The 27,186-nt window shown below is 48.6% G+C and overlaps 11 protein-coding genes across 11 annotated transcripts; 7 read left to right on the top strand and 4 right to left on the bottom strand.

Moving 5' to 3' along the window:
* Positions 1 to 1,179: 1,179 nt before the first annotated feature.
* Positions 1,180 to 3,168, top strand: LTR64_003872 (uncharacterized protein; the record flags this gene model as incomplete). Its single annotated transcript, XM_064898222.1, has 1 exon — positions 1,180 to 3,168. One exon carries the CDS (start codon positions 1,180 to 1,182, stop codon positions 3,166 to 3,168), a length of 1,989 nt encoding a protein of 662 aa, XP_064754179.1.
* Positions 3,169 to 3,330: 162 nt separating this feature from the next.
* LTR64_003873 (uncharacterized protein) lies at positions 3,331 to 4,686 on the bottom strand (the record flags this gene model as incomplete). Its single annotated transcript, XM_064898223.1, has 1 exon — positions 3,331 to 4,686. The coding sequence occupies one exon, from the start codon at positions 4,684 to 4,686 to the stop codon at positions 3,331 to 3,333; it is 1,356 nt and encodes a 451-aa protein (XP_064754180.1).
* Positions 4,687 to 5,556: 870 nt separating this feature from the next.
* Positions 5,557 to 7,921, bottom strand: LTR64_003874 (uncharacterized protein; the record flags this gene model as incomplete). Its single annotated transcript, XM_064898224.1, has 2 exons — positions 5,557 to 7,827; positions 7,853 to 7,921. The coding sequence occupies 2 exons, from the start codon at positions 7,919 to 7,921 to the stop codon at positions 5,557 to 5,559; spliced, it is 2,340 nt and encodes a 779-aa protein (XP_064754181.1).
* Positions 7,922 to 9,043: 1,122 nt separating this feature from the next.
* Positions 9,044 to 10,897, top strand: LTR64_003875 (uncharacterized protein; the record flags this gene model as incomplete). Its single annotated transcript, XM_064898225.1, has 1 exon — positions 9,044 to 10,897. The coding sequence occupies one exon, from the start codon at positions 9,044 to 9,046 to the stop codon at positions 10,895 to 10,897; it is 1,854 nt and encodes a 617-aa protein (XP_064754182.1).
* Positions 10,898 to 11,288: 391 nt separating this feature from the next.
* LTR64_003876 (uncharacterized protein) lies at positions 11,289 to 12,326 on the top strand (the record flags this gene model as incomplete). Its single annotated transcript, XM_064898226.1, has 1 exon — positions 11,289 to 12,326. One exon carries the CDS (start codon positions 11,289 to 11,291, stop codon positions 12,324 to 12,326), a length of 1,038 nt encoding a protein of 345 aa, XP_064754183.1.
* A 2,534-nt stretch (positions 12,327 to 14,860) lies between these two features.
* On the top strand, positions 14,861 to 15,544 carry LTR64_003877 (uncharacterized protein; the record flags this gene model as incomplete). Its single annotated transcript, XM_064898227.1, has 2 exons — positions 14,861 to 15,053; positions 15,159 to 15,544. 2 exons carry the CDS (start codon positions 14,861 to 14,863, stop codon positions 15,542 to 15,544), a joined length of 579 nt encoding a protein of 192 aa, XP_064754184.1.
* A 3,807-nt stretch (positions 15,545 to 19,351) lies between these two features.
* LTR64_003878 (uncharacterized protein) lies at positions 19,352 to 19,723 on the top strand (the record flags this gene model as incomplete). Its single annotated transcript, XM_064898228.1, has 2 exons — positions 19,352 to 19,360; positions 19,415 to 19,723. 2 exons carry the CDS (start codon positions 19,352 to 19,354, stop codon positions 19,721 to 19,723), a joined length of 318 nt encoding a protein of 105 aa, XP_064754185.1.
* Positions 19,724 to 20,384: 661 nt separating this feature from the next.
* LTR64_003879 (uncharacterized protein) lies at positions 20,385 to 20,716 on the top strand (the record flags this gene model as incomplete). Its single annotated transcript, XM_064898229.1, has 2 exons — positions 20,385 to 20,449; positions 20,584 to 20,716. 2 exons carry the CDS (start codon positions 20,385 to 20,387, stop codon positions 20,714 to 20,716), a joined length of 198 nt encoding a protein of 65 aa, XP_064754186.1.
* A 363-nt stretch (positions 20,717 to 21,079) lies between these two features.
* LTR64_003880 (uncharacterized protein) lies at positions 21,080 to 22,530 on the bottom strand (the record flags this gene model as incomplete). The annotated part of the gene is made up of 2 exons (XM_064898230.1): positions 21,080 to 22,386; positions 22,440 to 22,530. 2 exons carry the CDS (start codon positions 22,528 to 22,530, stop codon positions 21,080 to 21,082), a joined length of 1,398 nt encoding a protein of 465 aa, XP_064754187.1.
* A 433-nt stretch (positions 22,531 to 22,963) lies between these two features.
* LTR64_003881 (uncharacterized protein) lies at positions 22,964 to 25,178 on the bottom strand (the record flags this gene model as incomplete). The annotated part of the gene is made up of 2 exons (XM_064898231.1): positions 22,964 to 23,776; positions 24,120 to 25,178. The coding sequence occupies 2 exons, from the start codon at positions 25,176 to 25,178 to the stop codon at positions 22,964 to 22,966; spliced, it is 1,872 nt and encodes a 623-aa protein (XP_064754188.1).
* A 647-nt stretch (positions 25,179 to 25,825) lies between these two features.
* TRR1 (thioredoxin-disulfide reductase) lies at positions 25,826 to 26,914 on the top strand (the record flags this gene model as incomplete). Its single annotated transcript, XM_064898232.1, has 1 exon — positions 25,826 to 26,914. One exon carries the CDS (start codon positions 25,826 to 25,828, stop codon positions 26,912 to 26,914), a length of 1,089 nt encoding a protein of 362 aa, XP_064754189.1.
* Positions 26,915 to 27,186: the final 272 nt, after the last annotated feature.

Consider the following 27,186-nt stretch of genomic DNA (forward strand, 5'->3'; position numbering starts at 1 on the left):
CAAGCAATCATAACACCAGACGGCTTGGCAATAGTAACATGGTCGGGAATATGTTTTGTCGTCCTCAATCTTTTCTGAGCAAATTCGACACTCGGGTAATGGGATGGCAGGACTCTCTTCCAACTTGGGTCGCTTGCGTGCCGGTTGTGTATCATAGTCTTGACAATTCGAATCGGCATAGGTCAATCGTCGTCGCTGTCCATCACCTAGGTCCATGATTGGGAATGTTGCAATTGTCTGAGCTGCCTCGGCAGCAGTAGCAAATTGTATATCCAGCTGGTACGGTACAGTATGGTCGAGGGTTTGATCTTGTTCGAAGGTTACGTAGCCAGGAAGTCGTTGCAATTTGTCAAGCAGAACCGCAGGGGTGAGATGTGGTGGTATATCAGGGACGACAAGGGTACAGCCTCGTTCAGGATATGCCAGACAGTCAAGGTAGAAACGATCAGTTTCGCTTCGGATATTAACCAGCTGTTGCAGGAGGACTTGAGTTTTGTTATCTGCAGAAGGCAAGGCAGGCGCGGCAAACGTATCGGGCACACGCCTTCGATGTCGAAGGGACATCAAACGAGTAAAAAAGCTACAAGACATGGTGGCTGGTACAAACAAGGGGAGACACACTGCTCATGAGCGCGTTACGAAGTAGAAATAAATACATACCACTGATAACTGTCTACATCTTCTCAGCTATGAGTCCGTCTGAGATAGGTAGAATTGAGACAGCGTCGCTTGCTTGAGTCACCATGCAGGCAGCCATCCGCTACTGAACTTGCCTATTGGTATTGACGCAGTGAAAGTTGCCTTGCCAAGGGCCTGATTGGTGAACGTCCGTGGACGCCTGGTCAGCATGTGCTGGCATGTTGTGCCTGGAAACGTGGCCGAGCATTTCAAGAGGAAGAACGTTGGCACAATCGGGAATGATCGAACATCTGCAGAAATGAAGACGAGACAGTCAGATTCAGCTGAGCTCTATTTGGGTACATTTTACCCCCGGGAATCCATGGAAGATTCCTCCGAAAGTGGTAGATCGAGACTGTACAGAGTCCCCACCAGCATGGATCGAATTCCGATCTGATCGCCGCCAGGCGCATCTGATCGTCATCATCCAGAAATATTCTGTACTGCTGTTTCATCTTGCAAGCAAGAGCTACGATGTCCTTCTCTTACACATAGTCGGCCATGGTATCACCAGGCCTGATGGGCAGCAATACATGCGCTCGATGCCTTAAGAGGACTCTGCAAGCACCACCACCATTATCCCGGTCTCCTCTGCTACATTCGCGTCGTCTTCTTTCATCCTCGAGGCACGTCGCAGCCTTTGCTCCCCCAGATCCTGCCTCTCTAGGAAAAGCTCAGCCTGCGAGACAATACAAGAAGACAAGAAAATGGCTGCGCAGGTTGCTATACGTTGGAGTCTTTACGGGCGTTGTATGGGCTGCAGACAATCAGTTCTACGCCGCTGCGCTCACTAGGACAACCCGGACTTTGGCAACCGCTGCATGGGTCGCAGCAGACTACAAGATCAATTTTCGAGAAAGTCCACCTTTCGCTCACGACCTGACGGAAGTGCATGAGAGAAGTGCCAGACGCCTGTTCGAGCTGTTACGGACGAATGGAGGACTCTACCTGAAGATTGGTCAAGCTATAGCTATGCAGAGTGCAATCCTCCCTCCAGAATTCCAGAAGATGTTCTCGCGTATGTTCGACGACGCGCCTCAAAACGATTGGGAGGACGTAAAAAGGGTCATTGCAGAAGACTTTGATGGCAAAGCGCCCGAAGAAGTATTTGGTGTTTCCTTCGATGGAGACCCAAGTAAGGGCGTGATGGAAAAGAAAGCAAGAGCAAGTGCCAGTGTCGCACAGGTCCATTGGGCAAGACTTCACGACGGCCGAGAATGTGCGATCAAGGTTCAGAAGCGGGAAATTGCACAACAGATTGGTTGGGATTTATGGGCCTTCAAAGTAACGGCCTGGATCTATACATGGTACTTCGATATTCCTATGTACAGTTTGGTGCCATACATTACAGAAAGGTTGACCTTGGAATGTGATTTTCGGAACGAGGCCGACAACTCAGAGCGTATGGCGCAGTATGTGCAAGGCGAGCCACGTCTACGCGACAGGGTTTACATTCCGAAAGTTTTCCACGAGTTGTCTTCAAAACGCGTCATGACAGCTGAATTTATCGAAGGAGTAAAACTATGGGATAAAGATAGCATAACTAGGTCGTGGCAGGGTGGCTGGAGGCAAGGCAGTCCAGGAACTGAAGGTAGACCACTATCCGCAGACAGTGTGCCTCGACCGACGAACCCACGAGACTATTACGACCACCTGAAGCCCGACAGGAATTATTGGAAAGGCAAAGATGGCAAAGGTGGCCTCGGTGTGAGCTTGAAAGAAGTCATGACAACCATGATAGACCTATTTTCAGCACAAATGTTCTTGTGGGGCTATGTACATTGCGATCCCCATCCAGGCAATATCTTCATCCGCCGAAAGCCAGACGGCCACTCCGAGCTTGTACTGATCGACCATGGTCTATACGTCAACATGTCTCCAGACTTCAGACATCAGTACTCCCTCTTCTGGAAGTCGCTAATGACCTTCGATAACGCGACTATGAAAGAGGTCGTCAAGGAGTGGGGTATCGAAAACGCAGAAGTCTTCGCCTCAGCAACTCTCATGAAACCTTACACAGGTGGTAACAGCAAAGTCAGCAAAAAGCTCCAAGAAATCACCAACGAAAAAGACAAACGCAAACGTCAGTACCAAATGCAGCAAGCCATGCGTCAAGGCATACGTGAAGTCTTGGCCGATGAGAAGAAATGGCCACGCGAACTCATTTTCATCGGCAGAAACATGCGAATCTGCCAAGGAAACAACCAAATGCTGGGAAGTCCAGTCAACAGAATTAAGATCACTGGCAGCTGGGCATCGAAAGCATTGACAGAGGATAAGAACTTGTCTTTCAGGGATCGAATTCGATTCTATGGTAGCCATCTGTTATTCAAGACTGTTTTGCTCACTACAGATTTGTACTTCTACTATGCGAAAGTCAAACAATGGTTTGGTCGAGGATTGGGCATGGACGATGATATAGATAATGCTATGAGGAAGATGGCTTCAGATTATGGTGTAGATATGCAGCATGGTGTTTTTGACGGTTGAGGCGGCACTTGTATAGAAGAATGCATCAAGGGATTATGTATCACATCCTTGACTCGCAATGCTCAAAAGTTGAAAACGGAGCTTTCTTTATGTGCCAGGAGTTTGCAACGCTCGCATTTGAACGCCACCAATATGTCTACGTTACTTCTATTGTTAAGACACTTAAGCAGCCTGCGCACCATACGGCCGACTCTCCACACTCTGAATATCAACGTACCCATACATTCCCATACTCGCGGCATCCTCCTGCATCTTCTGCCCCCAAGTCCCCATATCCTTCATGAATCCATCCACATTCTCCTGCTTACTCAAATCAATCGGATCCTGATCCTTTCCAACCTGACGTATTTGAGTACCCGCAGCAACATTCGTAAGACCAAAGTTATTCTGGTCGATTTTCTGCTCAATCGCGCCTTTAACTCTGCCTTCCAAGATATCCTTGGGTAATCTAAATTCCTGTGTAGCTGGACGAGCGAGGCCGACACCGTCGACGGCATTGAGGGCCTGGATCATGGCGCCGACGGTCTTGAGGCCGCCAGTGATGTAACTCCTGGTATGCTTGAGGCCAGGTGTGATCTGCTCAGCGAACTCGATGAAGAAGGACTCGCGCTTCACGGTCGATTCGCGCTTGTGTTGGAACGCGAGGGATTCGTATGTGCCGCCGCTGAGTTCGACAAAGTCGAATTTGTGGGTTTCGAGCAGAGAGACTAGTTCTTTGGCTTCTTCGGGGCTGAAGCCTGATTGCTGAAACTCGACGCTGTTGATCTTGATGCCGAGGATGAAGCCTGTCGAGGTTGGGACGACCTCGCGGATCTCGTCGGCGATTTCGGTGATGATTCGGGCGCGGTTCTCTAGGCTGCCGCCGTATTGGTCTGTTCGCTTGTTTGTGGTTTGTGAGAGGAATTGGGCGAGGAGGTAGCCGTGGGCGCCGTGGAGTTGGATTCCGTCGTAGCCTGCCTTTTGTAGGTACTGTGCGGAGTGAACCCACTGCTTCTTTAAGGTCTTGATCTCATCGATGGAGGCTGCGTGGGGCTTGGCGAAACGTAAACCCATGATCTCTCCTTCGAGCTGGATGTCGCTTGCTGAGAGAGGGTTGGGTTGGATGCGCTGTTCGACCTGTCGGCCTGGATGTGACACCTGAGCGACGACGAGTGAGCCGTGGGCTTTGCTGACTTCGGCCATCTTCTTGAAAGCGTCGAACCGGGCATCACCAGGCTCGGCTTTAGCCTCTGGTGGAACGATAGGGTTGCCTGGAGCCTCGAGGTGGTCGTACGCAATCATAACATTGCCTGTGAGGATAACGCCGTACTGACCTTCGCCCCATCTCTTGTAGACGTTGATCAGGTTGTCAGAAGGTACGCCTCGCTTCTCGTGAACCTTGGGATCCCAACTCGATAAACGCTCAGTCATGGCAGCCTTGAGGAAGCGATTTGGCGCTGTCCTGTTGGCGAACTCGAAATGTAGTGGCTTGCCAAGTGGCGCTGGGTCAACATCTTCGGACTGGTATCGTGCAGACATCTTGGATTAGTATGTGTGGTATGTTTCTATGTCTATATTAGATGCTTGGGAGGATAGTGAAGGGGGGAAGAGGAGATATGGTAAGTATGTAGATTCAATATATACTTGGGACACGAGAACTTCTCCATCCTCATCAAGACTCGACGTTCTGTCCGCTATCCCGGCGGACTCATGTCATAGTCCCCACTGGCGAGTGCTTACAGAGCGTCACTGTCTATTGCCCGACACAAAATTTCACCATTTTTGCATGTCGGCAGTATTCGAAAAGTTCTGAAACTTTCGAAAGACTGCGATCTGCAGGAACGTCATCACAACAACCGAAAGACAAAAGCGCTAGCGGCAGTCAAGCTTAGAAATCCTTCAGGCGCATCATTGGTACTCAATTGAACATTCAACCGGTGTTCCATGTACGAGAAGTTGTTGTTGCGGCAATGTTTTGCACGTGGATGTGGTTGGTACGCGCTAGAGAACATGGACAACATAAGTTTTGTTCACAACTTGCTTTGGATTTGTGCATCGAAATGCTCTTGCTGACTGATAAACGCAAACTCGAGGTCAGAACTCGTGTTCTGTATAGCGATGTATCGAAGTGCATCACCTTCAGTACAGACACGAACTGAATATGTAATGCACAGAAGTACAGATTGTACGAACCCTCTCAACACGCCTTCGCTAGTTCTCGTTATGCTTTATCATGATCATAGTCCTTTTGTACCAACTTGTCTAACGCCGCTTTTTGTATGCAACAAACCATCAATTCTTAAGAGCATTCTTGAAAATAGAAGAAACCCAACGTCGACTCGCTAAGTCTTTCCTCTACGCCATAGCATTATCATTATATCCACACAACCGGTCCTGCTCAACAGCAAATCAACCACGGTTCTTGGGCCTAGCAAGCATATTGAGTCGACTCAGACTCAACACACCTCTGCTGCTTGTGCCTGCAGCCGCCCCAGCGCCTCCAATACTAGCCTTGACCTTTCGTTCCTTAGCAGTCTTAGCAGCGAGTTCTCGCGCAGCACTTGGTTTCTTGAGTGGGCTGGTATTCTTCTGCTCCGGCTCTTCAACAGGTGCCACCTTGACGCGCTTGCCACCTCTCTTTTCGCCCTCATCCTCTTCAACAACGCTATCGTTCCAAGCGCCGGGAATGCTAGCAGCGTGTGTGACTCGTCTGTTTTCCTTCGCGTCGTCATCGTTACCGAATTTGTCATTAGCGATTTCGGAAGCCATGCGGCGCTTTTTGCCTGGCAAGCCATGAGGGACTGTCTGTATGCGATCTTCGAAGGGTTGTACTGGTTCAGAGGTTCGTACTTGGCGGATCGTCGGTGGGGATTGTGGTTGTTTCGGTGGAGATGTAGCGACGCAGTAAGCGTTCGTTACTGGATTGGTGCGATTGAGGTTCGTGTTGACTGATGTCAGGGTCGTCGAAGGTGTATCGGGCTTGGGATGGAGAGTTGTGAAAATTGATTTGAATTCTGTTGATTCTCGTCGTCCATGGTTCTTAGCATTTTGCGTGAATGCATCAATAGTATGATTGACTGGCCCTGGTTCCTGTCTGGTCGGCGGTCGCGCATCGAGTGCTGTAAGAGATGGATAGACAATTGCACTATCATCATCTTCCCAATCATCGTCATTAGTGACCACAAATGCTGAAGAGTCGTAAGGAATAGCGGGCTCCCACTCTTTCGGAAGCTGCGAACGATCAAGCTTAGCCGGACTCGGACTGCCTTCAGCCAACTTTACAGCATATCTTGATTTGACACTAGGTGTGAAGTCGACCTTTTTCTGAGAGCTCGCAGGCACAGGAATAGTAGATGGTTGCTTGGGAGTTCCAGCTTGGAGTGACACTGGATTCTTCTTGGGAGATCTGAGAATTGATTTAAGGCTAGCAAAAGTTGGAATCCTTGAGGTGGAAGCTTCTTGAGGAACTTGAGGAATTTGAGCAAGTGGTGCTAGGCTCTTAGTTGAGTTTGACCGTGTCAGTCCGTGCTTGATGGCTGCAGTACTGGCTTGACCAGGAGTAGGAGGAAGCGGCTTATCCATTTGTGGTTGTGAGACCTTGGCTGGGGATGTGAACGATAACTGAGGACCGGTTCGGATTGAACGAATAGAGTTAGATCGTGGAATTGAAGACTGCTTGGCGGATGTAGGAGTGATGGATTCTGCAACGCGTGCGGTTGAGGCTTTCGTCGGCGATAGCAATCTGCTCGATACAGGTCGTGCGAGTGCTGTTACTGGTCTGCTGTCCGAGACGTCCTCATCGTCGACTCTCCGCAATCTCTTTGCAGATGCGTCTGAAGCATGCGCAGGAGTGGTACGAATAGTTTTGAACGGGCTTGTGGAGATAGCACGGCCTGTCACAGGCGGTGGAATGCGTGATGGGCTCTTTGCGACAATTTTGGATCGCTCTGGATCGTCCAGATTGGCGACTGTGCTGTTGCGCTTCAACGATTGAGCTGTAGGTCTAGCATAGCCAGGACGAACGCGCCAGGCCGAGGCATGATTTTCGACAGAATCCATCTTCTTGAACTGCGCCATGTGTACGTCACTGAAGCGACTGGCTTTGGCAGTTGGCTTTGCGATCTTTCTTCCGACTGCAGTGTCGAATGAGCCCTCAGCTTGAGCATCTTTCTCCTCTTGAAGTTCTCGCTCCACCTGCATTCGTTCTTTTATTTTGGCAGCCTCCTCTCGGATTGTGTCCATCAACTGCTGGCCTGCTTCGGACAAATTTGTTTCGTGACTGAACTTGAATTGGAAAGAAGGAGATATATTGGTATGAGCCAGGCTTTGACGAGGTCTGCTTGGGGTATTCTGTAAGCTAGCTACTGAAGCGCGACCAGTTGTTTTGATATCGGCAAATCCCAGCTTCATCCCGGAGTCTGGAGCTTTCGCAGTCGTCTGGTGTATAGTCGCTGGATGCATTTGGTTGTTGTCGGGTCGGGGCTCGGTTTTGGGTGTAGTAATCTTCGAGAGCTCTCTAAGGCGGTCTTCGATGCCGTGACGAGTGCTTGGTGTAACAATAACATTGTCGATCAACGGTTGCTCGGCAATATCAGGCGTTTCATCGCGCTCTATAACAGTGTCTAATTGCAAGCTTTGTTTCCGTGGTTTGTAGGCCGACTGGTTGTGTAAGCCGCAGTCCTGCTCATAACATAATTTAACATACCTCTGGTTGCTGATTAGATAATCGTGCTGACCGACGCTTTGGCGTCGAGTCGCGAGCTATACGAGCCATTCTAATGTCTCCAACTATCGTGGGTCTATACAAGAAACAGAGTGAATATCAAGCAGCAAGCACAGACAATGCTGTGCTGAGATCGTCCAAAACGTGGCAGTCACACGACGGTCCTGAGAAGCTGATTTGTGGAGGAGAATCGGAGAACCTGAATCGTTTGTTTACACTTGCACACCAAATTCGGGCTTGATGCTCTGCGTGGGGCTCGGGCACCAAAACACGTGAGCATGCCTAAAGCTATCAGAGCTTAGCTTGCGATACGGCGTAGTAGTTATCGGTCACTCCCTTGACTACGCAGTATAGCTCACAAAATATTTCCTGCACGATGCTCGAATCCTGATAGACTCCAGACCTGACACGGTATATACTTCTTGACGCGCAATCAGTTCCTGCACATGTATGGAGCCTTCGGTTCGTGTTCGGTGGGAGAGTAGACACCAACCTTCTTACATTTCTAAACCTGTGCAGTATCATTGTCCAACATGACCACTGAAAGGCTCCCGATTCTCAAGGTATCACCATCGCAGCAGCTATGCTATCACTCCCTGTGCCCAGCAAGATACGGTTAGGCTTTCAGACGTGCCAAGGCGGGTCCGAATTACTGTCCGCCACTTTGTTGTACTATGAGTCTACTGTAATACATGTACCATCAGGCGGGCGAGTTATTCTGACCTCCCACTTGCGTGCGTTCCTGCAAAAGTCCGCTTCAAGTTCAAGGCTCCGCACAGCCGCGTAAGATAGCCGACGTGCTGCCTAGCTCTCTCAGTCACCCATTCAGCTTTCATAAACACTCTCATGCTTTCACCAGGAAACCTTGGTCATCTATGTCATGCAGCTGCAGCCTGAACTTCGCCATAAATGCTAGTGTAGCCAAGGCAAGTAGCACCCTGCGTGCTCGCAACCTCTGTGACACACACATATTCATCGTGCCACGGACCACGACTGTCCATTGACCTTCCGTAGACACCAATACTGACTCTCCAGTGAGCCACAAGTGTATACTTACCCTCTGAATTGACGGCGGCGACCAAAGATCTATTATACCTGCTTCTAAAGCAGTATCTACAAGTTCGACTTGATACTGATCCTGCTCACATTTGGCCATAGGATTTACAAAAAACTATGGATCTTGTCAGAGCAGTCCCTAAAGATCTCGCCAGTTTGCCAGAATATGTTGTCACGAATTTCCTGCCTGGTGCACAACCTCTACTTCAGAGATACCCTCGCGTCTTTCGGCTTCTTGGCATACTTCTAGCCTTGTGGTACTTCGGTCCACTGGCCAGACTTCAAGCCATATGGGCTAGATTCTCTCAGTTCTTGATCTCAACTATCACCGTTTCGAGCGAGGAAGACCTATTCCAGTACATGACTAACTGGATTGCCGAGAAGAAGACATTACGGAAAGACCAGACACTCAATGCCATCAGTAATACCCCCGTGGACGAAAGACGGAAGCGACGGCATGATGCCGACTTTGAGGAAATCGCTCGAAAGCCTGTAGATGACCCAAAGATCAAGTACGAGCAGTCGCAAGGTCCCCAGGTATTCATCCACAAGGGCCGCATCTTCTTCATCAAGCGCACACATGGCGAAGGTCACACCTATTACGGCAACCGCTACAAGAGGATCGAAGTGTTATCCGTCTCTTGCCTCGGTCGGTCTGCCCAGCCTATCAAAGATCTCATCGAAGATGTGTACCAGCTCAACAAAGACAAAGAGCGAACCATGACCATCATTCGACGACCTTTCACTGGCGGCTACAGCAGCAGACTCAGTTGGTCGCGACTTACGTCCAAACCACGAAGAGGTCTAGACACTGTCATTCTTGACCCACAACAAAAGGCTGCTATATTGAAGGACATTGAAGAGTACATGGATGAGAGCACACAGAATTTTTATGGAGATCATGGTATCCCCTACCGTCGTGGATACCTGTTCCATGGACCACCTGGATGTGGAAAGACTTCTTTCTGCTTGGCTCTGGCCTCGAAGTTCAACCTCGACGTCTACGTGCTTACCCTGCTCGATCACGAGCTGCAGGACTCCGATCTTATGTCTCTCATGAATCAGCTGCCATCACCGTCTCTATTACTCCTTGAAGATATCGATACGGCTGGACTGTCTCGGAAGAAGCCCTTCGCCGACACGACTGCACGTGGGGGTGACGCTCCTATTCCTTTTCCCTTCCCTGGTGTGGGTCGCAGAGGCAAACGTCGCGGCATGCCAGAAGGAGCGGTTGCAGCAAACACGAGTACTGGGGGAACAAACCTCGAATCCGATGATGAGGACACTAACAAGCAAGCGACTCGAGTAAGTCTGTCTGGACTGCTAAACGCTATCGATGGTGTCGCTGCGCCAGAGGGACATATTTTGATCATGACCACCAACAAACCTCATGAGCTGGACGATGCTCTTGTTCGTGCCGGAAGAATTAGTGTCAAGGTCGCATTTACCAATGCCACAAAACAACAAGCCGAGCAGATCTTCCTTCGGATGTATGTTGATGGTCCGGATTCAGACAAGACGGAAAAACACCCGCAATCTAATATGGCGGGTCTGTCCAAACAATTTGCTGAGCAACTCCCTGAAGGTGATTTCAGCCCCGCGGATCTTCAGGACTATCTTCTCGTGCACAAGAAAGATCCTCAAGGTGCAGTCGACGATCTCGGAGCTTGGATGGACGGTCAACGCGAAGAACGGAAGAGAAGGGAGCAGGAGAAGGAAGCTGAGATCAGGTACAAAGCACAAAAGGCTGAACGACGACGTAGGCAGTTTCGGGAAGACATGAAGGCTGCATTAGCTGAGGAGAAGAAGATAGTCGAGAATGGAGATGCTGCCGAAGAGGCGGGTGTAGAGGCTACTGGGGCAGGCGGCAAGTCCAGTGGTGAAGATGCCGCAACCGATGAACGACCAATCGATGAACAGATGAGAGAAGCAGAGAAGGAGATCGCTCTAGAGGATAGAGCCAGACCTTGAACAACAATACTATAACAAGGAATTGAGTCCAGTCAATCTCCATCATAGGCCTTCACCGCGAGCACATTTACCTAAGATCTGTCTAGTCGCTTCAGTAGTGAGAACAATGCATTTAAATGACAGCAAAATCGCATCTCAGTCACTAGTCTATGCTGAAATGGTAAAAGTTGTGAATGACGGTAGACCAGGAAGACGACGACTGGTCTCGCTTCGACAAGCCAATAGAGAGAACAAAAGTGCATATGACGTAATTAGGTGAAGCGAATGTGTGATTCTGGTTTACGCTCCTGCAAGTCTGCGAAGTTCGAGCAACTTCTCCTGCCACGTTTGTCTCTACTTTCACTTCCAGGAGTTTACCAACGACCTACAGAATGATATTATAGCCCTCAAGATGCCTGTGACGACTCGGAACGCTCATCTGAGGAATGGCACGACTCCTCAAAAGGTTCGAACAGCAACACCTGAACCGGAAGACGAACCATCAAAACGAACATCGCCCTCAATGGCTTACGCTGGCCGCCCCAATGCATACCTCCTGCTGATATACCCTGCCATTCTCGCGATCGGAACACTGTATGCTGTGGTATCGCCATCAGCACGAATAATACAGGAACCACCAAGTGCTGGGATGACTGTTGACTTTAGTACTGTGGCTGTTACACCGAACTATTTCGCAGAGAAGAGAAACCTGGTCAACCTGCTGTTTGTCAAAAGAGGATGGGCATGGACAACTCTGGCATTTGTCTTTCTTCAACTTACTACTCGACCTTCACCAACAGCAGTCTCCTCCACTCCTCATACCACCAAGGAACGTATGGCCAGCCACTATTTTCAGGCAGTTCTACGCTTTCTCATTCTTACTACAGCCTGGGTTTTCACAACTCAGTGGTTCTTTGGACCTGCCCTCATCGATCGTTCATTCACTCTGACGGGCGGGCACTGTGAGGGACTGCCAGCCAAGTTTGATGATAACCCTGCGAGGAAATTGGCCTCGATCTATAGCTCGGCCGTATGCAAGAAGTCCGGGGGCAATTGGCGGGGTGGCCACGATGTGTCAGGGCATACCTTTATGCTCGTCACATCCTCTGCATGTCTACTCTATGAGTTGTGGATTGCTGACCGAGCTTCGCAACATCCAAGCGTCACACCACGAGCTGCTGCCAATGTCGCACATGGGCTCTCGGAGCAAGAGAGGAAATCTGTTGGTGGATGGGAGAGTGAGGGAGAAGCAAGAGCACGCGTATATGCAAGGAATTTCCTCTACGGTGTGGTTGGACTGGATTGTCTCATGCTTATGACCACTGCGATATGGTTCCATACATGGCTTGAGAAGGTCAATGGCATGCTCGTCGCAGGCATAGGATTATACATTACCTACTTCCTAGGCGACTATGTGCCGGCGTGGAGGGAGATTGTTGGAGGGCTGTAGTGGAAGCACGTCCGGTACAAGAGTCTGAGGCTCACCCAGTCCACAGCACGATGACAAAACTGAATCTCACAGCTTGTTCAGTTGAATTCTACCTGAAACCGTTACCCTGGGGCTGCGAATCATAGGTGACAAACCTTCGCAATTGTTCAGGGACGACGTTCGTATTTTCTATGAGAACCGATTGAGTAACGAACGGACACATTTGGTTTGGTTTCACCTTGCGCATCTTGGAGCGCTCTCACAACTTCGAGGCTTATGAGTCCGGTCCATGCTAGTGGCAACATTGAGCAGGATTCTCGAAGTTAGCGGGAGGACGCCTGTGCCAGAACCAGAACCACAATTATAATGCCAACTTTTTTCACCTTCCGAACTTCAGCGCTTCTGTTCTTATTCTATTTCTTCGTCCTGCGTAATGCTGACTCTTTCTCTACGGATACGCGACAATACTCAAGGGAAGGATTGTACGAGACAAACTCCCCTGCAACCTGTACGTGTTCCGGGCTCGAAGTCTGATTCAATTATACAAGTTGCCAACCAGCACACCGAAGCTACGACTGATAATCCCTTAAGCAGGCGAATCGCGTTTCGAAAAATGATGGCTAAATACGAGGTCGCTGCAGTACTATCCAGGCAACCCCCTACATGTACGCTCCTTGGTATGCCACGGGAGATTCGTGCTTCAACCCTCGAGTACCTCCTCATCTCCGACTACCCACTTGTTCCTTCCCTCCTTCCCTGCGACCTCACCATACCTCCGACCAAGAAACGTTGCGACTATCGAATCTCTAGCCGACACACTTTGCACCTTAACATTCTTCGAACATGCAAGCAGCTCGACCTGGAAGGAGACCGTTTCCTGACCAAGGAAAACAGCGTTCATATTGAAATGTTTCATGAACACATCGCCGCTCTGGGGTATCGAATCCCTTTCGATATGCCACTCAACCTCGCTCATAGAGCTTTCGCAGACTTGAGACGATTTCGAAAGTTCGAGCTGGTCTACGTTAAACCCTTCTCAGAGAGACGGCATCAGAGATTGAGAAGAGCATTGCAAAAAGAGAAGCTCGACGCAACATTGGAGGGTGCAAATTTTGGAGTGTGTTATCGGTATGGCCTCGTTAGTGGAGCGTACGATACGCGACCATTCTCCGATCCTTCTGGTTTCTGGCACGTATTGAAAGTGTGGTCGATACGATTCGAGTTATCGCTTCCTGTTTTAGAGGATGTGAGGGCTGGAGGCGTCTAGGATGGTTCAAGTAACGATGTTTAACTTCAGGTTCGGAAAATTGGGTCATGCAAAAGATGAGCACAAATGTGTTAGATGCGCAAGAATTGTCACTCTGATCTTGTATTCACTCAATAACTCTTTCAAGCAAAATACAAGTGTGACCTCGTCGTAGTGGTGTGGATCTTTGTGCTCGAGTTCGAGAAAATTGCAACTTCTCAGTACTGGCGACTACCACCTGAGCTTTACACCGGTCAGGAGTACCGCAAAAAAGTTGCGGTCGTGCGTGCTCCCTACACTTCTGCTGACTGGGACGTGGTTGCTGATGCGCCAGTGAGCTTTTCTGATCATTCCCTCGCCAAGGCATCAGAGTCTGTTTAGGTTTAGGTTAGCTCGTACAATGGGGGCCAAATCTCAAGTCGTTGAGTTTGGTGTTTCTCCTTCTCTCTTCGCAAGGTATCAGCATCACTCTTCGTATTCCAAGACCGCTTTTCTAAGAAGTTGAACTGGTGGTTCTAGCCATGGGACTGTCAGAACTGATGTTTTCGTGCCGGACCTATATCAGCGCACAGCTAGGGACAGCCAGGTGAGGTAGGTGAGAGCTCTGCTTCAGCTCCAAACCCGACAATAATCGTACGAACGTTCAACGCACTTCTAAAGCAGTCCATGTGTACAGTCCTCAAAACCATAGACTCGACTAGACTTATTGAGGCAATCAGGTTACCAAGGAGAGTAGTTACTAAAAGAACCACCTGTTGCCTAAGTCCAAGCAACTTGCCAGCTACCAATCAGTAGCCAACCTGCCGCCAAGGCCATCGATCTCGTGTCGATTTTCGCCTAAGCAATGATATGAATCTCCTTGACTGCAAATGCAGCCTTGTGGTCCGAGTATTGTTGAACTCTTGTGTTTTCCTTCGACTCTCTCTTCACAACGACTGGCTTGCTGATGCCTTTGAGTGCTCAGACAGGAGAGCCAAGCCAGCCTTGGCCCCTACCTGACCTCTCAAAAGTTATCTCTGTAGATGTGATTGCAAGAGTACGATTTCTTACTGGACGGAGCAGGATGGTTCATGGCGTGCACTGGGAAGTAGCGAAATGTTGCTTAGCGAAGCAAGGCAGATTCCTCAGTTCCAATACTCATCGTAACTGAACATGCCAGCTAAGGGGTATCTGCTAAAAGTGTCACCCAAAAGCTATAAGTATCGCCAGATACCCCCAGGTAGGTCTTCTTCACAGCAACAGCTACCAGACTACTTCCATTGGGCATCATCACATCCCCCTCTCAGGACTTTTACTTCCAGCAATCAACATGGCCATATTCAAGACACTTCTCATGACGGTGATGATGGTCCCTTTAGTGTTCGCACTTCCAGCACCTCAAGCACCCGGCGATTCTGCGATTGAACAACCTCTACACCTGGAGGTTGCATGTGGTTGCTGGAACCTGTGCACCTTAAAACAATTGGCTGATCCCGCACTGACTGGTTGCGACAATACTTGTGGTAAGTCGATCTCGGCACTGAAACACTTTCACTTCGTTCTCGTCCTATCTGAACACAACAAAATCATTTCAGCACTTATTGAGAATTCTACTGACATTAAAACAGACCCTCGCTTCGCCTGCGAGACTTTCAACGGTGGAGCTAGTGATACCGCAACCGCGGCGGCATCTAGCGACAGCGACAGCGACAGCGCCAGTGCCATTGCAAAAGTCAAGCGCGAAGGATTGTCGTTGTCAGCCCTGAACGGAATGATCGAGACCAGGCGAGATGCAGAACCAGGACGACCTAATTGCGTCTGTGTCGTAGGAGAGGGTTGTCCCTGTAGCGGTGGTGGTAACTTCGAGGGCAATTTCAAAGAGAAACGATCAGCAGGCGCGAGTGATCTTGCAGTGCGTGATGAGAGCCTGGCAAAAAGGTTCCCACCAACTACTGTTACCGTCAGTTGCGACACTAGTGGAAAGTGTACGGGCAGTATCTCAATCCATTTCTGAGAACCTCTTGGATGGAATACAAGGATGCGGACAGAATTCAGGGTGTCTGGTGTAGGGCGTGTACGAAGGACAGGAAAAGGTCATTGTAAGGGTTGGTTGTACTAGGAGTCTGTTTAGCAGGTATGGCTGGTCCATGGCAATCTGAGCACAGAGGAGCAATTGATATCATGTTCTTATGTATATCGTCGTGGGAACTCATTTTCACCACTCTGTCCGCTCTGTATCTACTTGCAGATGCTCATGGCTTCAGTGATAGCTTTTCTAAATATCAAAGCATCGATGGTCGAGCTTACTGGTGTGAATAAGCACCCCGTTCACCAGGCGGGCTCACCTTCGGTAGGTCAGCCGAGACGCGCTTGTAGTCAGACACAGAGTGCGCGTTTTTTACTCCAGTCATCAGTCCATAAGTTCGTCTCTGCGACGTTGATGTGAACCCAAGACCGATGCAAGAACACCAATGTCCTTGCTCTCGCTTAGAGCCATGATCGCACCAGCTTTTTCTCACTGTGGCTCGCATACTCCGGGGATACACTAAAAAGAATGACTACAATCTCAGCGATATCGTCCTCCACATTACGCAGATTCCCCGGAATATGCTATTAGACGACGATCCTGCAGTATGTCCTGGTATAGCTGTACTGTTGGACCGATGTGCTGGATTTGAAGCACTCTTATCTCACCCACACGGAATGCAGGCATGACATAAGTTCGCAACACCGTAACGACGCACTAGGGTAACGACGCACTCTACCACTTTTCATCCTCTCTCTTTATCACTTTACCACACCACCATTTAGCTAATATAACGCGTAAATCCAAGCCTGCTGTCGATACTGCTGTCGCAGCTTACCGTCGAGGTGAATTTATGTCGATTTAAGTAGCTACGCGCGCGTACAACGTCGCGGAAGCCTTAGTACGCTAAAGGCTTAATAGTAGGCTAACTCGCTAGTAAGGTTATACCTATAAGTAAATCTTGTCCCCTGTATAACAGATAATACTTATTAGATAGTCTATTGACCTTAAAGCCTACGCTTAGGCACCTACGTACGCTTAACTATGTTCTATAGCCTCGTTAATCTTATAGACTAACGATGGCCTAGTAGTCGTTAGCGAGAGTTAGATTATAAACTTTAAGCGTCGTAACCCTTAGGTTTATACTAAGCGTAGAGTCGCCCTCGATATATAACGATCGTAAGACCTTATAGAGAGCGCTATCTAGACCTAGTATGATTACCTCTCCCTTATTATATAACGTAAATACATTAAGAGATAGTATATCTAGAATATCGATAAGATTAGTAACGTATTTAGTATTATATCTAATTAACGAGTTATAGGTAGCGTAGATATAGACTTAATATTTATCTAGACAGTAAGAGAGAGAGAGTGGGTTACTATAATCGAGTATATTAATCCTTAAGGTCGTATACTTACCCCGTTAGTTATATTTAAGGCTAAGCACGTATAAAGTTAGTAGTTTATACCTACTTAGACCCTAGATTAGGCCTATACTTCGAGCAGTAGTGTCAGAATCAAGCCTAGTATCCACTTAAAAAGGTCGCTTAAAATATCACCAATGTTGGTGATAGTTTAGAAGGCTTGGCATATAAGGCTGTTACACCGCTAGGCGCAGGCTCTGCGCACGGTCGTAATAAGTAGTGCCTTTACGATAAATGAGATTAGTGTACGCTGGTTATATGAGATTTTTATACCTTAAACCACTAAAGAGTTAGCTAAGGGCGAGTGGCGCCTACTTATATTAGATAGTTATAAATCTCATATTTTAATCGACTTTATATAAGCTGTGTACCTTAATAAGGTCTAATACTACTATTTAATCCCCTATACCAGTTATATCTTCTAACCTCTCGATCTAGCGGTATTCTCGTCGCTTAAGCGTAAGTTTCGTACTATAATAAGTGCTAACCCGCTTATAGATGATATAGCTGTATTAAAGAAGGCGTAGTTCTTATTACACTACTAGGAGGCCTGTACGAGGGCTATAACACTTATCAACTGCGCTACTGGCTTTTCTGTAGCTAGTATATAGCCATTTAATCCGTTAAAGGGCCTAGGGTTAAGATTTATACCTAGTGCAGTTAAGAAGTTATATAATAAGCGAGCCGTTACTCCTCCGCTTATAATTATCGACTTAGACGTTGTTATCACACCCTATAACCGCGCTCTTTTATTATAGGTAGTTAATATTATCTCTCGTCGCGTTACTATTAATCGAATAGTACGTACTCTCTTTACTAAGACCCGTAAGGCTATTAACAGTTACTCTACTAATATAGCAGCTGCTCAGCGCAAGATCTTAGCCCTTATAAAGCAGCTAGATACCTTTAAGAAGAAGTAGAAGAAGAAGTACGCTATTAACTTAAATCTATTATTTATTGGCCTACAAGATATCGAATAAGCTGCTAGAGCCCCTATTACACTAGTAATAATATTCTAGCCTTACCTATAGGGCGCAGGTAATCGTTAGCTACCTATAGAGATAGATAGTATCCCCTTAGATCTATTTATAGCCCTAGTAGATAGATTTCGCAGCATTAACAACGCATAATAGCTATATCAATTTAACAGCAAAATTGAGTGGAGTGCGTCGTTACCCTAGTGCGTCGTTACGGTGTTGCGAACTTACCTAGCATTAGAAAGTCATGCCTTTCCTGATGCAGCGTGATGGTTGTCTCTCGCCGGCACGTATGCTTATCTACAGCCTCTCACCGCCAGTACACCAACCGGCATCATGCAGATAAGCACATGTCTGTGTGCTTGCGCTCCGCTGGTGATATTATGACGTAAACTTCAAGTTTCTGTTGTGTCTCCATTCTGCTACATCTCTTGCTACACGGATACTGACAATATCAACGAGCACGACTTACGATAGTTCTCAGCTTCCCAGTTGCCTCCTATTTTTGGTCCTGCAATAATCATCTGGCAGAACGTAGACGCTGAGAAGACCCTGCGGAAAGCTAAATAATCCACGTCACGAACGATGGAACCAGATCCGACCTATCGGGTCCTCGAGTTGGACCAATGCAGACATCTTGCCGAGCCTTCACTTACACAATTCATCGTCTCGTGGTATGTACTCACAACAACGATGCCCTTCACAGCATCGCTGGAGAACGTCGCCGCTGATGTGTCCTGCTCAGTGCCTTGATGGGATGGCTCCTCATCTGCTACATACCACAATGGGCTCGTATAGTGTCGCGAAAGTCAGCGGAAGGTCTTTCGACCTTCTTCGTCCTGCTCGGCTCTCTATCAGGTGTCTGTGCTGTCGGCAACATCATGATGCTGCCCTCTAGTGCTGTAGAAATTGGGTGTTGCAGAACCAATACACGATTTGCATGTATTAGTGGCTTGCTCGGAATGCTTCAGGTCATCTTTGGCATAGCCTGCTTTTGGACGATGTGAGTCAAACCCACGTTGTGCTCTTGAATCAGAAGCATCGAGTTGAATGTACTGACTCTTGACAGCCTGTTCTTGTATGTCTATTACAGTGAAGAGGAAGCTGATGCAGAGCTACATGGCCGCCGATCCTCTGTTGGCGGACCAGATCGCACGTTCCGACGTGCTCGCCGAGCCTGGCGTGTTCTCCTTATCGCATGTGGTTTTGCGTTCCTTGTCCTCATTATCTCGGCTGTCATCCTTCACCGCTTTCCATGGGTTTCCCAGTCATGGGCAGATATTCTTGGTATCGCAGTTGCTGTGTTTGCGTGTGTTCAGTGGGTCCCTCAGGTGCGGACCACATGGCATCTAGGTCATTTGGGAAGTTTGAGTCCTGCTAGCCTGTGCCTCATGGCACCTGTAAGTGCTTTCCCACTCCTACTCCGCACGTTCTTGGGTCGCTAACAAATTCAGTACACCTGGATCTTCGGAATCAACATGATGATTCGAGTTGGGCTTGCAGGCTGGAGCGCATGGATCGTGTATGTCCTGGTTGGAACCATGCAGATCGTTCTTATCGTGACTGCTATCATCTTCGCGGTTAGGGATCGCAAGAGTGGAAACGAATCGAAGCATCCGTCGGAAGACCCGTCCTTTAATGGGTGGAACACCACCTTACGACCGCGACAAGGCTCTGGTACATCACATGCGCCGTCGAATATTTCACCTGACGAGCGCAGCCCACTCATTACCAATGGCAAACAGTCTAGTAGACAACACTAGCTGATACGATCTTGGACGAATCACATGGCTGGGGCAGTAAGTCGACTCGGGCTTGATTGAAAATCATGTAAACATGTAGAAGCTATAGTACGATGAACTTGATCCAGCAACTTACGTTTGTTCCTCGAGTTTGGGTGCTGCATTCGTTCGTGCTCATCACATCACATTACCATAGGCCAAAGGAGACTGCGCTGGCAGGCGTGATCGTTCCAACTTCGGAACAGGCGAATAGCACTTCTGTTATCCAACGCTCTCGCAATCTTTCGGAAGGCCTAGAACGTCAAATTGTACGCCATGTTGAGAGGAAGCTGGTCATAAAGGAAGAAAACAAGGACGTACTTCACTCGGCAGTATTTCAGAGTCTCCTGCGGAGACTTGCCTCCTCTTGCCGTATACCTGCCCACGATCCAAGGCAAGTTCACATGTCATATCACGACCACTGACGTCCTCAGCCTCTGTTACTATGACGTTGGCGCTTTCTCCGCCTTCACTGTCACCTGGTGACTACAACTCTACATACATTCGAAACTGTTACAACCTGGTATCTAAGATATCTGTATATCTACGAAGCACACCCACCTACAGAAACACTAATTAACCAACCTAAGACCCAAACCCAATTCCCCACTAATTCTACAATCCTACAAAACCGACCGTCATCATGAATGACCCAGCCTTCAACCAGCGCGAAAAAGGTTTCGAGGATGACTATATCCGTAGAAGAGAGTAGGTCCTCAACCCTCCCATTCCTATTACAACCCTCTTTGTCAACATCTCCATCTCCATCGCCTCGATTACCTAGGTATCTATCTATCATTCAAATGATTACATACTCGTTCACCACTCTCACACTCTCACAGAGCTGAAAAATTCGCACAAAAGAGAGGCGCTGCGGCACAACCACAGCAGCCCGGCTCGAATCAGAGTGGGACGAGTCAGGGTGCTGCCACTACAGGTAAAGCTGCTGGGACTTCGGATGCGACTGGGAAGTAAACAAGGCATGTGTGAGATGATTCTTGCAAGGCTGTTGCCAGTATAGCGGAATGGTCATATGGGAGCATGATGCCGAAGCGAGTAAGGAGATTCTTAGGTATGAAGATGACCTGAATTGTTTTGCAAGTGTTTTGGTTTTGCTATTTCAGCAACGATCAGGTCCTATGACTATATGAGCTGCTCTGTGCTCGATGTATGGAGAACCTGTAGATTTGACTTGGTCCAAGTATATCGTCTCCATCGCTACAAGGTCATGGTGCAGTGAATCCAAAATGCATCATGTCATGTTACTCCAGGAATCCTGAAATGCCACCCCAGCCCATCAATCCTATATTGCCTAGACTAGCAGTCGACCAAGGCTCCTTAATTACAAGCGGACTTTGCACCGTGCTTATTCAGGCAGTAGCATGAGAAATAGTCGTCGTGCGGTGCACCGCAGAAGCTTGTAGCTTTATCGTTACCACCACATGTCTCAATGCCACTAGGTTGACCTAGGGCATCACACGTTACACACCCGTCGTCGTTACACCAGCAATGTGCTTGGCAGTAGTATCCATTGCCGTGAACTTCCTGGCGTCTATTTTCGCAGGGTGGCATTGGAAAAGTATGTAGCATATTCGGTCCTTCGCATGTCAGAGTGAAATCACTCGCTGCAGAGCGTGGTTGTCGATCCATGGTCGACACGGCTGCGGACTTCGGGACTGTCGAGGTGGCGAATGTCGTATGCTTGGGATCGGTGACTGTAGAAGAACTGTCGTGTTGGAGCTCATTGGCCATCTCATCATGTTGGTTGGAAGTTAGAGCCTCAGAAAGAGCCATGGCCATATTGTCTGATGAATCTTCGTCAAGACCAATTGCTTTCATCACTGCCACCTTCGAGGTAAGACAGTCACACTGGAAGTTTCCGTTCTTTTTGCAATAATCATTGACAACGTTGTCCGGGCCACAGTCTGAAGGATGACTGCAAGTAAGCTTGCCGGAGCCGTCACACTTGCAATAATGCTGACAGTCGTCACCAGAGTACATCAAGAAGTTGCCGTCCATACAAGTACCAGCAATATCAGTCTTGGTGAGTGAAGAACCCCAGCAGAACACAGAAGGTGCAGCAGAATCCTCAGCACGCTTGAGTTCCAAGGCTGCTAAGGCTGGTGAGATTGACGATTTAGCCTCTTCAATGACTTTTGTATCTTCATCGGGCTGCTTGTGGCATTCACATACATAATCCTCTCCCAAGGCACAAAGTGCAGTCACTTTACCATTGTCTGAACATCCAGTGGCAGGCGAGGGACAGTGCATTTTCCCATGCTCGTTGCATTGACAAAATGCCTCGCAGTATTGACCATTCGTGGGTACCAAGTAATCCGGAGCTCCGTCGCATACTGCTGACCATGTGAAAGTATCTGCATCAGGGCCACCGCATAGGAGAATGTAGGTTGAAGCTGATCGTGCTGGAAGCTGACCAGCAGGTACTCCCGAGGTACTAGTGACCACAACCGTAGTAACCGAAGTAGGTCGAAGCGGTGCGACAAGGCCTGAATCTGTGACACTACTGATTGTATTCGATGTAGGTCGTAGAGGTGCTGAAAGAGGAGCAGTATTTCCCAGCTCTTCATCCTTCTCCTGCATTTGAGGGCTGCCGGAAAGATTCGAGACCACGAATGGCGCGGAAGCTGATACTTCGTTAAGATCATGCCTGCAAGTTCTATGCGTGAAGTTCACTTACTAGTGATGGAACGGTCTGCAGCGTCTTGACGTTTTACTGCTGCGGTAAAGCCAGCTAGACCAACGAGGCCTATACTTGCAAAGACTCGCATGTTGTAGGTGATGTTCGGGCTTTGCAGATCTGTAGAGGCTTTCAGGTTGGTCGAAGATGGTAGAAAAGGCTGATGAGAAGGAAACGATAAAGATCTTGTCTCGAGTAAATATTGCAGAAACTCAAGAGTAGTAGTTAGCTACGCAGAAAGTGCTTGTTGATTAGTGCTGGAAGGTAAAGATAAGTGGGCATGGCGGGGCTGCGATTTCAGGCGATATCAAAGTGAAGATACTGTGACAGTGAAGGTATGATCTCAGTCGTGATTAAGGTAGTGAAAGTTTCAGACCCTCTCATCCCACTCAAGTGCTTGGTCTTGTCTCTGGTCTGTGATCGGCCCTTCAGATTGCATCATTGTGCGAGAATCTACCAAACCGATGCTGAACGCCTATTCCAGAGTTTGACCGCATTGAGTATTTACTAGCTCAAACGGAAAGTCAACGAATATAACGCAGTTCTGGAGTAATATCGTAGTATGATGACTGCTTTCCTCTACCTTTCCGCTTCCGTCGTAACAGTGCTGGGAATGCCTCTGCTTCAGGCCCACGACTGCCTGACACGACTTCTGCAAAGGACGGACTCGGCTGTTCCACGTCATGGACGAGATCATGGCTGGTCTCGATCATAACAGCTGGCAATTCGTTTCTGACGAGGTCGGGTTTGCTCACCATGGTGTGGTCTGAATGGTCTTGCTCGCAGATCTTCCCTGACACGACTTCAATCGGCTTTCTAGGCGATAAGATTGGCGTGATGGTTGATTCTTTTTGTTCGCCGTACTGCGGTATCATTGTACGCGAGCGACCTTCTTGCTGCCGCAATTGCGATCTGACAGGCGGGCCACTGTCGTCCCAACACACAACCTTGTTGGTACTTCTTTGCATCATTCTTGCGACGACGACGACGTCCTCCTCATCTGAAAGTATCACCGGCTCTGACTCCTGCGGTACGAGGTATGACAGATTGCTGTCATGCATAAAATCCCTTTGTAGATCATTTATCGACAGCTCTATGAGTTGCACTCCTTCGGCGCTCACTGGGACGACTTCTGCTGCTTTCCCCGAAGGCACAATGTCCTTTTTGCTAGTGGTTGTAGCATCTATTATCGGGAATTGTGTAACAGGTTCGTTGTAAGAAGCAGCGCTGACATGCTCATCGTCCTTGTCGTCTAGAATAGAAACACTTGCCGGTCTAAGGTCAATCGGTATTGATGGTCGAGGCTTCCGTGTACTATTCGTGTTCTGTGGAGCGGACTAGCACTGTTAGTTGATCATATTTGCGAATAGCTTGATAAAGACCGACCACGGCTGAGCTTTCATATGCATAGGAAGCCTCACTAGGGTCGATCAAATCCTCCTGAGAGGCACAATCCTTCGTTCGGTGCTGACTCGAGAAGCACAAGAGGCAGGAATGTTGACTCGCGTGATGCATGATATGACAGGCATATATGGCGCATAGGTTAGGGAAGAGACCCACTGTGATTGGAAACGATGATTTTTTGGGAATTGGTGGGTGCAGTTTGGACTTCCTGCAAGTGTGGTGTAGGTTTGTTGACCATAATCATTCCTGGCAGGAGCGACCCCACAGGCATCATACCTTTTCTGCTGTGAAGTGCTGATCGGCTATTATTCTGATAGCGACAGCAGCCTGTTCGAGGTCCGATATCACGGTTGAAGTGTCGATACCTGTCACATTATCCCATTTTTGAGGTGGAACAGGACCGCTCCCGTCTCTTTTCAGAAGAAGTGGCTCAAACCCGCCATACAAAGCGCCGCCATAGTCCTTGAGATATTCATCACCAATATGGATGAATGTTGAGTTTTCGTTGACGGCTTCGATGCGACGTTGGATCTTTAGTTTATGCTTTATGTAGTTCAAACTTGGTCGCCAGTCTTTCCATTCCTGCTCGAACCGCGACGCAATGTTCAAATCGCATAGCATCCTGGCGTGGTTGAAAATATCAGGATCGGGTTTCTCTGCGTCAGCATCGTAGCTTGAAGCTATAAAATCGACCTCGTTGGACTGACTCCACGCTCCATACCAAGGACTCTTCATTGCTTCTCCCACGTCAGGAACACCATTCTGATTGGTGGTTCTATTCCAGCGCTCCCGTGTAGTTTCTGGTATAGGGCCTGAAGCCCAACCGCATCGAAGTCCTAAACTTTGCAATATCGCCTTAATTCTAGGATCTGAGTTCGACACTACACCAACCAAGACAATAGGATCTTCCGACCTTGGGTACCGCTGCTTCAACTCTCGCATGCTAGCAAAGAAGGGGTGAACGTCTGGATAGAGCTCATATGCAGCGCTCGAGGTGAAGTGATCATAAAGCTCTTCGCCAAGATGGTCGGGGATTTCATTCTCATCGACAACTTGACGGAACGCATCATTGACCACAGTCTTCCACCATGCTCGAGGGCTGCTTAGTTGACCTTTGCCGTAGTTCGGATATTCAGTTGAAATAGCTCTGAAGGACTTCTTGAAAGCTGAGCTTAAATCTTCGTCTTTTATAGGAGCTCTGAGACCACATCTCCCAGCGACTTTGATATATTGCTTTTCCAATGGCTCCCGGAATTTGTAGAGTGTTCCTAGCGCGTCGAGAGTGACAACAAGGCCCGGTTGGAACCTGGCGGGCGAACTAGCACCGATGCCCATGTCAGCGTGCAATATCAATGTGTTACAGAAACAGTAGGTTGGGACCAAGAAAGACGATCGACAGGGGAGAGATGCTCGAGACGCGGATTGAGACCGATGTTGCTGGCTCAGAACTTTGTTTAGATGATCTTTACGGCAACACTCTCTGCCAATTTCTTGAAGAGCACGAGGATATCGGTCGAGATTATGGCATCATTCATGCAGCAACAATTTTATACTTCCAGCTCGAACTTTCCGAAGCAAATGCGATTTCAAAGCCGTAGATTCAAATTCAATTCAATTTCTCTTTGAGCAGTACAGCGACATCTGCTTCAAGAACGCCTTCTTCTCTTACAATACTCTGCGCCGAAGTTCACGGAAACTGAGCACATCGTCTTATACCAGTCAATCCCCTGCAAGTTCATAGACAAGAGACTTCGGTTCGCTAGCAGTTGGTATTCGGCTCTGGCACCGAATACCATCCTCTAGCATTACCAGACACGATTAACACCCTGTCTTTCTTCAGGCGACTGCTTCCGCTTCGATCCTCGACAGCTGCAGCATCTCTTAGTGCAGCCACCTTCACAAACCAGCACAATACTCAGGCGCAAAACGATTCGACTCGATCTTTCTCTGCCCTAGCACACCTGCGTGGACCGTCGCCAGCCATGGCACCTGCCACACCTCATACCAAAGTTGCCATCATAGGCTCTGGGCCAGCAGCTCATACCGCCGCAATTTACCTTTCCCGAGCCGAACTAAAACCTACCCTTTACGAAGGTATGCTCGCTGGTGGCACTGCAGCTGGTGGTCAACTGACTACAACGACCGAAGTGGAAAACTACCCAGGGTTCCCGAATGGCATCTCGGGTCCTGACCTAATGGATAGCATGCGTGCCCAGTCGGAAAAGTTCGGTACAGACATCATTACCGAGACGATAACGAAGCTCGATCTAAAGAGCAGGCCCTTCAGACTATGGAGAGAATATGAAGACGGAGACGGTGATGCTCCTGCGCATACAGCCGACGCCGTCATAATAGCAACAGGTGCAAATGCGAGAAGATTAGACCTACCAGGCGAAGAGACCTACTGGCAGAATGGTATAAGTGCATGCGCCGTCTGTGATGGCGCTGTACCAATCTTCAGAAACAAGCCGCTAGTAGTCATTGGTGGTGGTGATTCTGCAGCTGAAGAGGCACTGTTCCTGACCAAATACGGCAGCAAGGTCACCGTTTTAGTGCGGAAAGACTTTTTAAGAGCTTCCAAGGCAATGCAGAACAGACTGTTGAGCCACGAGAAAGTCGAAGTCAAGTTCAACCATGAAGCTGTGGAGGTATTGGGCGAAAACAAGCCAAGGGGTCTGATGACCAACTTGAAGATAAAGAACAACAAGACAGGTGAAGAGCAGGTCCTTAACGCAAACGGCTTGTTCTACGCCGTCGGCCACGACCCGGCCACAGGGCTTGTTAAGGGTCAACTAGATCTGGATGAAGAAGGATACCTGCTTACCAAGCCGGGTACATCCTATACAAGCATAGAAGGAGTCTTCGCAGCGGGTGATGTGCAAGACAAGAGATACAGACAGGCCATCACTTCGGCTGGCTCAGGCTGTATAGCTGCCTTGGAGGCTGAGAAATATCTTGCCGAGCGCGAAGGCGAATCGCCAGAACAACAACTTGAGCAAAGTGGTGCGAAGAAGGGTGACATCAATGGTGCAGACAACGTGCCAGAATATAAAACGAATCCGCTGCTGTAAGCGGAATACTGATAGACAATTGCTAAGCTCGCCCACAACCCTTTCTTCTTGCATTCCATGCCCTCTTCTGCAATCGTCCACGACTATTGTTTCTGAGCTAGCCATTCTCACGACGACAGAACTTCTAGTACCCAAAGTGCTAGACGTCCGGATTGGACCAGTTCCATTCAGCACCATAGCGCTGTTTCCTGTCGTACTCATCCTCATGGAGGGACGACAGTAGACCTGTCCTAGCTGCGAGGTGGTAGTTTACGGCTCTCCGCCCAGCAGTG

This window comes from Lithohypha guttulata (genome assembly GCF_036872675.1).
Source record: "Lithohypha guttulata strain CCFEE 5908 chromosome Unknown scaffold_3, whole genome shotgun sequence".
NCBI classification, from domain to species: Eukaryota; Fungi; Ascomycota; class Eurotiomycetes; order Chaetothyriales; family Trichomeriaceae; genus Lithohypha; species Lithohypha guttulata.